The 15580-nt window shown below is 40.7% G+C and overlaps 2 protein-coding genes across 6 annotated transcripts in view; both read left to right on the forward strand.

The window, feature by feature from the left end:
* Positions 1–2269, forward strand: part of LOC139916815 (connector enhancer of kinase suppressor of ras 3-like) — a 51114-nt gene extending 48845 nt beyond the window's left edge. For all 4 annotated transcript variants that reach the window (XM_078289394.1, XM_078289397.1, XM_078289399.1 and 1 more), the window contains 2 exons: positions 187–377; positions 500–2269. In XM_078289394.1, the coding sequence (XP_078145520.1) occupies positions 187–377; positions 500–715 (407 nt within the window). In that variant the 3' untranslated portion in view covers positions 716–2269. The remainder of the gene's footprint in view (positions 1–186; positions 378–499) is intronic.
* Positions 2270–2690: 421 nt separating this feature from the next.
* scaf8 (SR-related CTD-associated factor 8) overlaps positions 2691–15580 on the forward strand; it is a 37821-nt gene continuing 24931 nt past the window's right edge. For both annotated transcript variants that reach the window (XM_071905813.2, XM_071905814.2), the window contains exons 1-2: positions 2691–2813; positions 3845–3928. In XM_071905813.2, coding sequence (XP_071761914.1) covers positions 2784–2813; positions 3845–3928 — 114 coding nt within the window. In that variant the 5' untranslated portion in view covers positions 2691–2783. The remainder of the gene's footprint in view (positions 2814–3844; positions 3929–15580) is intronic.

The raw sequence follows: 15580 nt of genomic DNA on the forward strand, positions 1-15580 counted from the left end.
CATCTCGTATCTTGATTGGCCAGCGCACCCAGCCTGACGCGTTCAGAGGAAGATGTGACTGTCTGTGTGTCTGCCGGCACATCCTGAACCCTCCACTCACTTAATGTAGTCTCTATTCCAAGTAAAAGAAACTGAAACCTCTGGAAACAGCATGTGATGTCAAAATATGACCTTATCTTTTCTCAGGGGTTCATGAGAACAGCTCGGATGAGATGGAGAAGCTGTACATCCACCTGAAACAGGCCAGCCTCTCGCCCATAGGAGACCGCAAGCCATCCACCAAAAGGGACTTCAGGGCCTCCTTTATAAAACGCTGTAAAAACCAGACTGTCAATGACAAACTGCACCTCATCAGGACCCTCAACAGCACACTAAAGGTACATGTTGATTTCACGGCACACCATCGAAGCACAGCAAAAAAACAGTTGATTTCAGAGGATTTGGAGAGTTTTGAGTCATTCTTGTTTTTACGTCTTGCCCCGTTTCTTTTCTCTCTTAGTCGAAGGAGGCAGACCTGCAGGCGATAGAGCAGGTGCTGTCAGACCCGGAGCTTACCTCAGACCGGTTCAGAGTGTGGAAGGAGGCCAACGCGCCCCTGCTGCAGGAGATCTGTGAGAAACAGGACCAGCAGGGGGCGCCACAGGAGGACGAGGCGGCCACAAAAACAGCAGCAGCATCGGCCATTGCTGCTCCAGTGGTAGAGACCAGTTTATAAAGACTCCTGGTTTTACTGTATGTCTGGACTCAGAGGACCTTGACACACACACACACACACACACACACACACACACACACACACACACACACACACACTGCTGTTAAATCAGACTTTTGTTGGACATCCGTGGAGATGAAGTGCTGCCTCACAAGTGGATGGATCTATGAAGAAGAGTTTTTTTTTTTTTTTTTAGTTCCTCAATGGAGATGGTGCAAACACATTATATGATTAGTAGGTCACATTGGAACGTGAAGTCTGTTTAGTATTACTTTTACTGTTTGTATTACAAGATTTACAAATTTGATGGTTGTTTTTATGTCGTTGTACAGTAATTCTGTGGATCTGTGCATGATTCCAGTCGTACGATTTGGAACGATGGAGCGCGTTGAGAGATCCGTCGTTCTCTGCCTGGAAACACTTGTTTTTACAGTGTGTGTTTTACCTGTTGTAATTTGATCAGTAGTGGACACGTTTTTTAACTGTTTTCAGTCTCTTATTGGTGCCATGCACTACCCACTGCCTGTTCACCTGTGCTTTACAGCAGCTGTATGATGTTGTTTGGCCTAGAAATTCATCTCCTAATACTGGTCATTAAGAATTTCTGGACTGACCACCAGGGCCTATACTAACAAAATAAATGTTACACACAAATTATGGTTATTTTATGAATGTTTTTTCCCCCACATTTTATGGAACAATGTGTCATATACCGGTTGTTCTCAAAGGGGAACTGGGACCCTCTGGGATCTTTGAGAGGTTCCAAAGCAAAATTGAGAATCTTCTTTAGTGCACTAGAAGTTAAAAACCATGACAGGATATTAAGAAATGGCTTCTTTAATTATCCATTTTACTTTCCCTAGTTCTTTTCTCATTTTTAGTATAAAAAGCGGTGCAATTACGTAGCCCACTAAACCAAAATAGAAATATTGACAGGGTTTTTGGCATAAAATCTTTGAGAAACCCTGCTTGTGGGCTATACAAAGGTTTATTACTAACCTATAAGAATAGTATATATCCTTCATGCAGGATGTTGCAGTTTGCACGTCTGTAATTGTAGACTCGACTCGAACACATGAAGTAGAGCAAAGGATAATTCATTCTCTTAGAAGAAACTCCCATGTTGTTCCCAAGCAGAGCCCCTTTATCCAGCAGACCCAAACCCTGCAGTTACAGATGGACAGAGGTGATGAGGAGGTCGTCCAGTAGATGTGGGCAGACGCAATGATCAGGCAGTATGTGACTCTGTGCATCACAGCCACACCGCCATGCCAGCTCCGGCTGCAGACAGCTGCAGGTTCAGGAGGGTCAGGCCAAGCAGAGGCCTCTGAAGCGGAGTCAACACATCCAGGCACAAAGCTGCATCTTTTTTTTCTTTCTGAATGATTTACATGCTTTCATCTGTGGTATGTGTTTAACATTTATTGTTCAAATGTAAATAGTTGTACATAGATGTAAAGTGTGATGTCCATTTTCTGTGATGTTGATGCTGGTCTCAAAGTCAGTGTGCTTGCTTGTGTACAGGGAAATAAAGTATTATTGCAACACTGTGAATATTTTCCATGCTGGCTTTATTTTGATTCATGATGTCAAGGTTTTCTTATACTGGAGCTCTGATTGTTACCTCCGCCAAGGAGGTTGTGTTTTCGGTGCCGTCTGTTTGTCTGTTTGTTTGTCTGTTAGCAGGATTACGGAAAAACTACTGGCCCGATTTTCATGAAACTTCGTGGAAGGGTGTAGCATGGGCCAAGGAAGAACCCATTAAATTTTGGAGCGGATCCGACATAACAGCACGAACCTTGGCGGAGGTCTGCACTCTCCGAGTGCAATTCTAGTTTTGTATTGTATGTCTGGGTTAAGCCGTTTGATGGGAGTTGCAGTGGCTCGAATTTGACGCTAGGGGTCGCTGGTCTGTGTGTAGTTCTCTCATTAGATTTCACAACGGGGTTATGCGCCATATTGGCAGTCTCCTCCATCTCACCAAACCTCGAGCATGCATGTTTCAAACCGGTTATTGAGGAGATTTATATAAATATTCACAGCCAACTGCGAGCCGAAATACAACACCATGGAGGCCGTCAAAGCCTTCAACATCGAGGTTTGTTTGAAACACGCTAAGAAATCAACACAAACGTGATAGAAAATGTTGTCGAATTCAGCTTTGCGATCGCTAGCTAACGTTAGCATTAACTAGCTAGCAGAAAGGGAGAGAAGGGCAGTCTCACACACAAGGCCGCACTCTTTTTCAGACCGTACAGCGGTAACTTCACTAGTGCCGCATTCAACCGGTTCATGTTAACTACGCGGAGTTTAGCTTTCAAGTTAATACCACATTGCTTACACACCTTGTCAGTCCATGAGCAAATGGTACCCACAGGAGGGTGCTAACGTTAGCTAGCTATAAGATAGCAACACCGCCTCAGTTGCGTGGTTTTTAACTTGATGAGCTAGCGGTTAGCTAATGGTAATGCTAACGTCGTTAACCTAGCTAACTTAGCCAAATCATGATCACCAAGTAACTGATTTAGGTGCCCATGTATCCTGATTGAATTTACAAAATGGCTAATGTGCAATTTATTGTTCAGCCCAATCAAATTATTCAAGCTAGCTAACTTAGCAGATGTTAGCTATCATACGGCAAGCGCTCATCAAGGCTGCTCGCGTAACCATCATTTGTCTGCATTGACAATGAACTGTCTGCCTTTCCTTTGGCCTGGCCAGTGTACATTTTTATACGCCTTCCATATTTGATTCAAGTATTAAGTACCAATGCTCGGATTTTACGGCGCAATTAATGATTGTATCAAAACAATGTGTTTTCACCATGGCAGGCCCACAACATCGTCTGATGATGAACTTAGTGACTGTCTGACCGCTAACATAAGCTACATATAAAAAGAAGGCTTGCCTATTGTTGACGATGCTTGCAGACATGCAGGGAGAATGCTTTAGATTGCATTGTATGTCCATATATTTGCGGAATGGGCCACTGTTTGGATCACTACTCACTATGTGAAATGATTTGCATATGATAGACTGGGGATACACCACTTTTCAACATTAACTTTGGGGTAATATGTTGTAGTTAAAAGATGTGACTGAGGTGTTTTCTTCTTGTCTCATTTCTAGCTGTACTCACTGAATGAGTACAAGCCTCCCATCTCCAAGGCCAAGATGACCCAGATCACCAAGTCTGGAATCAAAGCTATAAAAGTAAGTATGTAGGGGTGAAGGATGAGGCAGGAGAAGATGAAGGAAATCAAAACATGGCCAGAAAAAGGGAGTTCCTCTCCCTTTTTCTGGACATTTTTGATTATATTACAAGTCATGCCCTATCTCACTTAAGCCATACAAACATACATTTTTAGAGGGATAAATGAGAAGGCCATGAGCAAAATGTGGGACAGAATTTGACTGTTATTTCTAGTGAGGCAGGTGTATCCCTTTTAGTCACTAACTTCAATACTGTATAGTATACAGTAGGTGGCTGCTCTTAATAAGGATAAATGACTGAAAGATACAAATGTAAATGTGGTCTCAGTGAGGTGATTATATTAATTTCACAACAATCCCTCTTGACAGTAAGGGTGTGAGTGGCTGTATGCAGACATTCTGCTTTTACAAGCTCCTATTTTCAATCTGTGGTGGGCATCATGCCAGTGAGTGGACCCATTACGAAGCCTCTGCTCAGACAGGCTCTGCAGCACAGCCTGTCTGATCTGATAGTTTTCAACACCCTATTCACCCTCTCTAGTTGCCTGATTTGATATTCAGGAAGGGTTCCCACATGTCCAGGAAGACTTGGAAGATCATGAAAAATTAGACCATTACAGGTCCTAAGATAAGATGAAACTTTAATGATCCCTCTTAGAAAATTGAGCTGTTGCAGCAGCAAATAGTAATAGGATACATAGGACAAAAATAGAATATAAATAAGAATAGAAGAAGTAGTAGCAGCAAATGGCAGTACATAAACGGGCACAGCTGGTAATTTCAACATGCTAACATGTTAAGTAGAAATGTATGAAAAAAATATTGAGTGACACAAAATGGCAGCAGTAGCACTTAATGAGACAAAAAATGAAAAGAAGTACATTATGAGAATATAACAGAAAATGTAGGCCTATGCCATATGAAATAAGTGAAAAATCTATATATTAATATGCTACATATAACAACTGTGAAGAATATGAAGAAAAGTAATTGTAGTGTATACACAGGATGTGCAAAAATGTGCATATGAACCTACATATGTACAGAAAGTGTCAGGCGTGTAGATGCATGTTGTAAAGAAAACTACACCGTATCAAATGTATTCACTATACAGATGTCGGTAACCCGTACAGAACATGCAGATTTGGATATTGAGAGAATGTACAGAAATATGTGCAGTTCAGAAACCAGGGCTGCACAATATTGACAAATAATCATATTGCGATTATTGTGGTGAAATTTTGCATTTGCGATATGAATGGCAATACAGTACACAGACACAGTTTTTCAGCTAACAAGAAACATTTTTAATCAAAAACTGAGATTGTGTTGCTTAAGATTTTTTTATAATGTGCAATTTAATTTTTAGGCCAGATATTGTGTTTGACAGCAGAATACCATGTTTAGCAGTCCATTTTGAGCAGCAACCACTCTGATAAAAAAAGAATGCAGCCTCTTGCGATTTGGAAATTGAAATAGTTCATATTGCTGTTTTCAGTTTTTTCCCAGTTAATTGTGCAGCCCTATCTGAAACGGTGCGAGCAAACACTGTGTAGACTAGTCCAGCGCATAGCAGGGTTTGACAATAAGGATTGCCCCGTGGCCTGGGGCCAATAAGACGATGACTGGGGCAGTTGTTTTGTCAGTCACTGGCCCACTTGGGCCCGTGCCGAAAAACAAAAATCATCTGGTCTTAGTATTTCCCACCCATTTGTAAGGCTGTTATTTTTGCCTCCGAGCTCTGATACTGGCCCACTCTCCTCTCTGTTGTGCTTTTTCTAACCAATCAGATTGGACGGCAGCTCAGTTAGTCAGAAAGTTATGTGGAACAGACATGGTGCTGGGAGCTTTGAATTACAAAGTGAAAATGAAAAGGCCTTTGTTTTTGTTTTTTCATTGTGGAAGCAATAGTTTCCTTAGGTTGAGAATGATGAATCAATTCCACACCATTTGTAGGCGGTTTCTGAGTGAGGCGGATTGAGCTAGCTCATTTTTCAAAGGCACCCACACTTCCACAAACAAAACTCAGTGCCCATGATGACAAGTCAGCACCTAGCCTTAATGTCTGCAAAGCGCCTAGTCGACGACCCCTCATGTCAGATTACAGTATTTTCAAAACAGATGAATGGAGAGACTTGCCAACCTCATGAATTTCCCCTCTGGCTTTTGTTTTTTCCATGTTACTGTTGGTTACATTTAAATAAATCTATTAGTTTGTTATGAGGGTGTGTCTATGAATACAATAAGTGCAACAAGGCCAATATATACTGTGGAATTTTACAGAGTTGTAATAATAATAATAGCCTATATTTCACATTTATTTACAGTCATAGCAATTGATAATTTCTGGATATTTTTCAGTCATTTTGCTGCTGAACTGTTAATGGCATACATTATGTAGGAATAATTTACTTCTAATTCATGAATAACTGGTTATTGTCAATGTTGCCTGCTGGAAATATAATAGGGGCAAGTACAAGTCTTACCTCCTGGCCTGAACGGGCAAGTAGAAAAAATTGGAAGTTGAACCGTGCATTGGGATGTGAAGGTAGTCCAGGATGGTTGGTACAGACACTGCAGGTGTTGCCCTCCTAGTTGGCTGATGCTGTCAAAACTCACAAGTAAATGGCATGAGCCACTTCTGACTACAGTATATCCTTTCACAATTACCTAGAAAAATATTTCCTAAGAACTGAAACCCTGGCATCTGTTATTCCTCTGGTAGCTCTCTCTGTTTTTAGCAAAGAGTTGATTTATTAGGCTGATACTCCTGCCTCACTTCAGCATTAATTTGGCTGGCTCACAATTAAGGCAGGCAGGGGGAAAACGTTAGTGGAAGGAATTTAGAGATTATGATTAACGAAAGGCAAGACATGTTGACATGATGCATATGAGCCTATGTAGGTTTTTGCCAAGAAACCTGTCACCCAGAGCATATTTGAATAGTTAATCACTACATGTTGTAGCTGTGAAAATGGGAGCCTGACACCACATGGGGGTGTGCTGCTCTGTGGGTGAAAAAACAAGTGAAAAATCAAGTAGGCTTTTCTTTGTTGGTGGTAAGATAGGCAATAGGGAGGGGTTGTTTTGGTGCTGTGTATCTTAGACTGTGTTATGAAGATCTAGAAGAAGAGTAGGTTTGTCTGCATCTATGGATTTTCAATGAGTGACCTGGAGTCATATGTGCTGATCTTTCGTTCTAATTTGACCCCTAATGAGACTGCCAAAACACTAGGGATGTAGCAAACGTCTGTGACACCAAATTGTGCAGTACAAAAATCTGACGATATGTTTCGTGGAGTTAAAAAAATGTTTGCGATTTCAGCTGCAGTCTAATATCTAAGAAGTGACATTTGGCATGTTTTTTTCTGTTTCACGTTGTTTGAATACTAAACGGCACAAGGCTAGCAAGTCAAGGCTTGGGTCATCACACTTCAGGTGAGCCCAGCTGAACTTAATACTGTGTAGACAGCGTTTTGGATTCCCAATTAAGCATTAATCAGCTGACTAGACAGAGATTATTTGCAAGCATTGTAAGAGAGCCTTGCCTTATAGGTAACACTAGCAACACGACATCGCATTGGAAAAACTCCAGTCACCGGTGTATGGTTAAATGTTGGTTTCAGAAGTCTTAAAAACGTACCTGTTTCTCTTTGCATTAATTTTCCTGATTTCGCTGATACTTAACTATTTTGTTTTGTTTTTACTCTTCAGGCTTATTTGGGCTATAAATAGCTATAAATTGTATTTAAACTGGCAATAAAAAGGTCTATTAAAAGTTTTAAATTTAACTTACAGAAACTTGTGGTCACCCTGTTTATGGTTTGCAATTGTTTTCCCTATGAAATAAAAAGGGATTTTTTTCAGCCGTAATTGCCCTCATGCAGATTTTGCTTAAAATATTGTGATAATATCGGACCCATGAACCCAGTATTGTATAATGAACCGAACCGTGAATATATTTTTGCATCCCTACTAAACACATTCCTTTAAATCTAGTTTGCCATGACCAACATTGTCTGTTTTTTTCCCCAAAACTGAGTTTAATTGAAACCATTGTCAGTAGTTTTTAAACTCGTGCAGTTTAGTAAAATATATCGACTCGTCTGTCATTGGCTTGATTGTTGTTGAAACAAAGCGTGGAAAGCAGTGCCTGCTGTCATCGGAGGCGGGTCCTACATCAGACACTATGGCAGCCAGCAAAGAGATTCATGAATGTATTTGTGTCTCAAACGCCTGCGAGTGATGTCATTGAAAATGCTGCCCAACTGTGAGGAACAAATTCCGTAGTGCTCCGTTCTGATTTGAAGAAAAACTAACCAAAGCATTGCTCTGAGCTCTAAATAGGTTAACTGCTAGTTTTGCATCACATGTTGAAAATGACATTTTGGTCTCTTCATCTCTGTGTTGCAAAGAGAAATTCACACTGGAAATCAGATTGTGTGCAAATGCGTCTATGGCTATGGGTCATTATACTGGAATTATACTGAATCTCATTATCATTTGTCAAACAGTGTCACTAGATGCAAAATTACATGAAGTCAGAAACTAAATACACCAAAGCATAATCTGTTATAACCTTTTAGGCACATACATCACACTTGCTTAACAGGATTTAAGGTCCTCAGTGTTTCCCACAGGTTTTTAACTTATTTGTGGCAGTGACAGACTGGGGCGGGCTAAAGACACAAATACATAAAGTGGAAAAGATTGTATGCAATACACGCCCACTTCAGGAGATCTTCTTGTTGTGGGCCTGTCCGGTATTGCAGTGGGCTGCCACAAATGAGTATTTATGGGAAACACTGGTCTCACTTTGGGATTTCAGATTTACATTTTGTAAATGTATTGGGGTCATGTTTGTCCCTCTAAATCAGGCTTAGCTCTGTAGCGCCATAAAGCTCCTTTCTATAATTTCTCTCCTGTGCTTTCACAGTTGTACTGCAATACACTGATGGCTGGTGTCCTGTACCCTGGGCCTATTAAAAGCCTCTCAGGGAAGAAGGGCTGGTCAATGATCACATCACTGATCAAGTCCCCATGACCATCTTATTCTTTAACTGACCTGAAATACAAAACTGCTCAGCATTCTTCTTTTCTGAGATGCTTTTTGGATACGGGCCAAGAGTAAAGAATGTCTTTCAGTGGCCGAAAGTTTTTTGTTTTGTTTTAGTTCAAGAATTGAAGACCTGACAATATAAGTCCAGGATACCAGCCCTTGGTGATAAATTGATTTATTTCCTTGTCCTGTTTGTATTCTTGTTTCTAAAGGAACTGCTGTGATCTTGGTGTTTCTGTGCCTTGTGTTGCCTGTGAATAACACCTGTTTCCCCTTCCCTCAGCAGCTCTCCCAGCTCCCCCAAAGCACTGAAAGTGAAGCAGGAGGATGGGGTGGAGAGAGTTACAAAGAGATAAGAGAGTCCCTAACCAGCTTAGGTAGGAGTATGGGTTGTTTCACAAGGAAGATGGAAGAAGACTAAAATCATTGAAACTTAATTTGCTCCTACACACACAGAGAAGGGGGCTGTTGCTAATGCCACTGTGGGTTACCCTCCCCCTCTGTCTCTGGTTGTCATGCGTTGGTCAATGTTGGCTTTAAGCTCTTTTGCCGTTGTTTGAACTTGGAGATGCCATCTTGTTAATGTTCTTCTAGGAATGTTTGATTAGCAGACTGGTGTCTTGGTTTAATTTACACTGTCACCTTTTCACATTTCTTCTCACAAGTTAAGTCAAACAGAACAATTTCTGTGTTGCTCAGATGGTCAAAATTACTGCATATTGATAGAGCTTGAGCAATTGGTTAGATTGCATGTGGTGTAAATTTAGAAGTGATGAAGAGGCAGATATGCCATTTGTGAATCATAAGAAGTTGGCCTTTGGTTTGCTGTTTAAGGGTAGCCGGATTCAAGTACTGCTTTAAAAGTGAACACACACTGTCAGTAAAGCTGTGCAGCTTTCGTACACAACACTATATGGACTTGGCGTCTAATACGCTTGTTTTTCATATGACATAGACTGTTGAGGGTGGAATGTCTTTTTTTGTGAAATAATTTTAAGTGTGATGGTGTGTATCAAGGTGTTCTTTATAGAACATGCCTTGTACAGAACTTCAAGATGGCTTGCCGTCTTTCAGGAGTAAGCCTCTCTCAGTATCCCATTAGTATGACAATATTCATGGGCATGGTAATCGCCTACATCCCTGAAGCTTGGCTGCTTCAACCCTGCCAGTGTATAAACCATCCAAGTTTGTTTTGACAGAGCAGCAGATGCGTAGTGCTCAAGATGACTGTAACACATGATTCATGTCCACAACACAAACACACTGGCTGAAATACACTGGCTGTATTTTCCATGTAGGCACAGATAGTGTTGAAGTGTGAGAAGGCTTAAGGACTCAATCTCTTGTCTCCTCATCCAGTTTTGGCCATTAAGAGTTTCACAACAAACCTGGATGGATTATTGTAGTGTGAGATGAGAAAAGACACAAAACTGACAATGAACACTGAGCCAACAAGAGTTGAGCTTGCAGTAAAATATACATGAGAAATTGATAAATGGCAATAAGTGTTATGTTGGCTAGTGTGGCATTCAACTTCTCCACTAGCTTACATAGCCTGCTTCACCCCCTATTTTGACAATTTATTGATGCTATTTACTATGTAGATACGCAAACGTAAAAATGGATACATGCTATTCATTGTGCACAAGTAAGTTTAATGCTAAGCAAGGCAGAAACACCTTCTGATGAGGTTTTGATTTTATGATCATACAGCAGCCTCTACTACAAATATTACTTTAACAATCTCTGTTACAACTAATACTAGTGAATTACTACTATTACAACTAAATTAGCACCGGTAACTATTGGCTGTCCAACTAGGCCTACATTTTGTCTGTTTTTCTATTGTCTGATAATGACAGAATTGTGTGTAGAGGCTATACTGGAATTAGGGATGTTAATGATTAGTCAACGATTGATTAATCACCGTTAATAATTTGCTCGATCAAGCATATATTAATCGATAATGTACGTTATGTGCTATTTCTCATTTTTTTCGGAAATGATTTACCGCCAAAAGGGCGCAATTTAACTTTCACCGCCTATACAGAGTAAGAGGAAAGCCAAGCAAGCGGGCAGAAGCATTACACCCGAAAAGACAACAGTGTTCATTGTAAACATTGTAATACAAAATTGAAATACAGCACCTCTACAAGCACAATGAAAGAGAATGCATTCCCCCGGCTGGCGAAGTTGGCGCAACACTATTTGTGCCTCCCGACCCGGGACAGCTGTTCCCCCAGAGCGTGTGTTTCAGCGGATGGACCGACTGTCACCAGGCTGCGCACTGGACTCATCCCTGACCACGTAGATGCGCTCTTATTCTTAAGTAAACCAGTAGATTGTCGTGCCATTGTTTCCAATACATAAACTGTGGCAGCGCCACAATATCGGCACGGCCGGCACAACATAAAAACTTAATCAATGTATAGAAATTGATCTAAATCGCTCTGTAATGCGTCTAATTTGTGCATCACGTCATGTCTGTCATTTGGCGATGCAGTAACACTGTACTCAACCTGACAGTCCGTCTCCCGTTCTGAAAACGTTCGTAAAAAAAATTAAATTCCACAATTTCTCCGAACTCGCATGTGTTGTAACGGTAAAGAGTAACTTGATACTTTTCAATCGGACAATTCTAACGCTGCTCAACACTCAGAGACTTCATTGTATATTCCACCAGTTGGGTTCCGTTGGACACAATGTAAAGACAATTTAAAGTAATGAACCCTAAAGAAAGTACATTTTCAGCCTGTGGGAAACACTGACGTCCGTTGTCGGGGGTCCCGACTCTTCTGAATTATGCTTGGTTGAGTAACTTGTTGAGTAGGCCTAAAGACAGGTGTAAAAACACGCATTTTGTATTTTCTAATTTCTATGTCAAAAGCTGTTTTTTACATAATGATTAATCGATTAATTGGTCATTAACGTGACCGACGATAGATTAAGGAAATTTGTGAAAATCTGCATCCCTAATTGGAATCCAGATGTGTAATGTGTGATCTATGCTCATTGCCTGGTTTGTGCACTTTTCCAGCAGCATAATAAGAAATTCTGTAAAGAGCTGCTGTTTAGTGTGAAATCCTTTCCATTTTCTCAGTCTGTCTTCAACAGTGAGATAATTGTTTCACACAATGACTGGCATTCATCAAGTGTCACAGAGTATGAGAGCTAATCTCAGATCAGTTATGCCTGTTAGATCATGAACCACATAGATGGTCAAGGGGACCTGGTCAGTGATCCCAGATCAGCACTCAGGAAAATGTATTCGTCACACTTTGTACAGTGATCTTTGTCTTAGTTGGCAGTGAACAACATCCCCGAGTTATTTGAAAGATAGGCTAATTCACTTTTTTTTAGTCTAGGTTGTGTTTCTGGTGTCTGTGGCATGTTGCCAATTGATTCAGACAATTGATTTTTGAGCGACATAGTAGATAACTATATGTAAAAGCACCTGTGACATTTCCCTGCAACTCCCAAGCCAGATATTCATTGCAACCCAAGAGAGCAACTGTGACAGTGCCAGACACTTCATTTTCTGAACAAAGAGATTTAAACATACAGACAGCAATCTTAGAGTGGTGCTTGTGTGAAATACTGGTAGGGTTGGGTTCCGTTACCCAGTTCTGGTTGTTGTTTTAAACACTGCCACTCTGTGTATGGGATTTCAGCAACATGCTACACACACATCAACGCAGAAGTATAAAAACTTAAATGTAAGCGGCACTGCATTGTTTACATTTCAGAATCAGAATCAGATTTATTTTTGCCAGGTACATTTTCACATTCTAGGAATTTGACTTGGTGAAGTTGGTGCAGTGCAATATGCAGACATTTAGACAGACAAACAAGCAGCAATCAAGCTTTACAAATATAATTTATTAGCGCTTTACTTTACGTTTACATTACCTTCGACTATAAAATGCGCTTAAGACGGGGGGGGGGGGGGGGGGGGGGTCTGCACAAGTGCGATGAATAAGCACTTAACGCAACATCACAAAAACATTCATTAATGCCTTGTAAAAAAAAAAAAATCCTTCTTCCCCAAAAAATATGTTAAAAGGTTCGATAAGGGAATTGAAAGGATTCAGATTCGATAAGCAGATTCAATACTGGATTCTGATTTTTAAAAAAATTTTTATATTGCCACTATCTACCATCAGAATAAATGTCGGTCAATCACTAAGCTATATGCTCTTGAGCTTAGGAAAGATTGTTTCATTTTGTAAATTTGAAGGCTCTACATATTGCCTCATTTGTGCTCTTACCCCGTTGAATTGCCATAAATTGGCTGTCTGATCTGGGAGTAGCAAGGGACTATCTGGATGGAGTAGGTTGCTAAATATTTTGTCAAATATTTAGTATTAACACTGTGAAAGTTATGTTCGACTCCCACTTGGACCATCCAATTATATATCAAAATATTCACTGCTGTGCTACTTGCCCGCTTGCCTGACAGTGGCTAGGTTTACCTGTGCAGAGTAACCTTGTTATTAGCCATACTCCTCATAAGGTCTTATTCGGGATAAGCAGTTTACATGGACCTTTGATACCCTGCGATGGAGTATCCCTGTTGCCATTAATAAACCAATTAACATAATATTCCTGTTTATCTGCGGTGTCCTGTCAACAGATTGAATTGTCCACCATCAAAAAAGTGAAAAAAAAGATGCTGCTGCCAGCTAACCTTTGACTGAGCAGTAGGTTATTTCTAATGCAGGGGAAAGAAACGATAATCTAAATAGTAATATTGAGCCCTCCACGCTGCTATTTTTTGGATGACATCAAACTGCACCCATAACGCTGTGCAAGTGAGCAGACAGCCAAAAAAACTAAACGGTGTAAGATGTTTCCATACCAGTACAGTGACTTGTCTAATATGGGAGTAAACCATGCATCCAAACCGTGTTTCTCATAATAGGAGTATGAGCTTAATGGGGTATTCTAACCAAGTAAAGAAGTTTACTTGTGTCGAATCAAAACCAACTTACTTATTATTTATTGTAGTGGCCCGCTTGCTCAATGATCAAAAAATATATTATATTATTAATATTTTTTTTGTTGTGTAATGATATGCAGGGCTGTACAGTGCGACATATATGTCGCACGTGCTACGAAAAAATCGGTCTGTGCGCTGAATGAATTTACCGCAGTAGCACCCGTGCAATACAGGTTTGCGTGTGTGTGTGGAGCCGCTTGTTTGTGTGAAGTGAGGGTTTGTGTGCTTGTTTGTGTGTGAGGTGAATTGATGGCGCATCGCTATTCTACTTGGTAGTTGTAGTCTATCGTGCGATTAAAAATCATGTCCCCAGCTGCGTAGAGTCCATACATCCAACACCAATTCCTACAATTCCTAGGGAACAATCCCATAATTCCTATGCGGTTGCCTCTACGCCGTTTCCTCCGAGGGCAGTGCAGCACCCGGACAGTGCAGCACGCACACTAGAGTTATATTGTAGTTCATCTTCAAAAAAGGCAAGCGGTTGGAAACATGTTTTGATTTAATGACTAAATAATTACCTTTGCGAGATGAATGTGAAGTATATTGTGAACTTTCTACGCCGTCACTCAGAAACTAATGTTAGCAGAGCAGAGCAGCGATCAGCAGTAACAAACGAGACCGGCTGACCAACACACACTGCAGCATTAAACAACTTAAACCAACTCTGAGGTGAAGAAAATAACTCGGTGCTCAGTCTGTTTCACCTCAGAAACCCTGCGCCCGCTCAGTGTCTTGGACAGCGATGGCTTTCCCCGGAGCTAACGCTGCAGCAGAGAGGCTGCTCTCCACTGTGGAGACATAACGTTAATAACAACACAGCGGAGCACTCCGCCTCCCCCTCATTTTGTTATTCTTATACAGGCAGGAGACTGTAAGATGCTTTCAAATTCATTTATTCATTAATTAACGGTTAACTTTTTAAAATAAAAAGGCTGTGGACCATTTATCTTAATTGCCAGTTATGTTTCATATTGTATTTCAGTGGACTAAGGACACCAGTGAATGGTTTGGCACACAGTATACTGGAGCAAGAGACTGAAAATAGTGCCCCCTTTTCTATTCATTCAATCGAGAATCGGTTTTGAATCGAGAATCGGTTTTTGAATCGAGAATCAATTCTGAATCGATTCGGACACCCAAGAATCGGAATCAAATCGAATCGTGAGAGTCCCAAAGATTCACACCCCTAATTTGAAGCGTAATATATAGATGTTTTGTATACAGTTGTTATGTCCCTGCAATTTACCATTATGGGCAAATAAAGAAAATGTTTGTCTGAAACATTTCTTGTTAAGGTTTGGATTTTGTGTGCCCTGTATGCAACATTAATGTCCTTTGTCAGTCACATACCTGTTTAAGTGATGAACTGCACTACTCGTGGTTGTTTTTAGAGATGGTAACAGATGTTTTATACGCGTGCTACAATTTTGTGGCCTGTGCTACAAAACTATCAACCTCTGTAGCACCAGTGCTATGTGCAAAAAAAGTTAACATACAGCCCTGATATGACTGAATGACTGTCACGTCGTGAAACGCTTTCCTCTTTGTGGTCAAGCATGCAGAATATCAACAACGCGCTTGGCAGCACGTA

The sequence above is a fragment of the Centroberyx gerrardi genome, chromosome 17 (genome assembly GCF_048128805.1).
Source record: "Centroberyx gerrardi isolate f3 chromosome 17, fCenGer3.hap1.cur.20231027, whole genome shotgun sequence".
Classification (NCBI taxonomy): Eukaryota; Metazoa; Chordata; class Actinopteri; order Beryciformes; family Berycidae; genus Centroberyx; species Centroberyx gerrardi.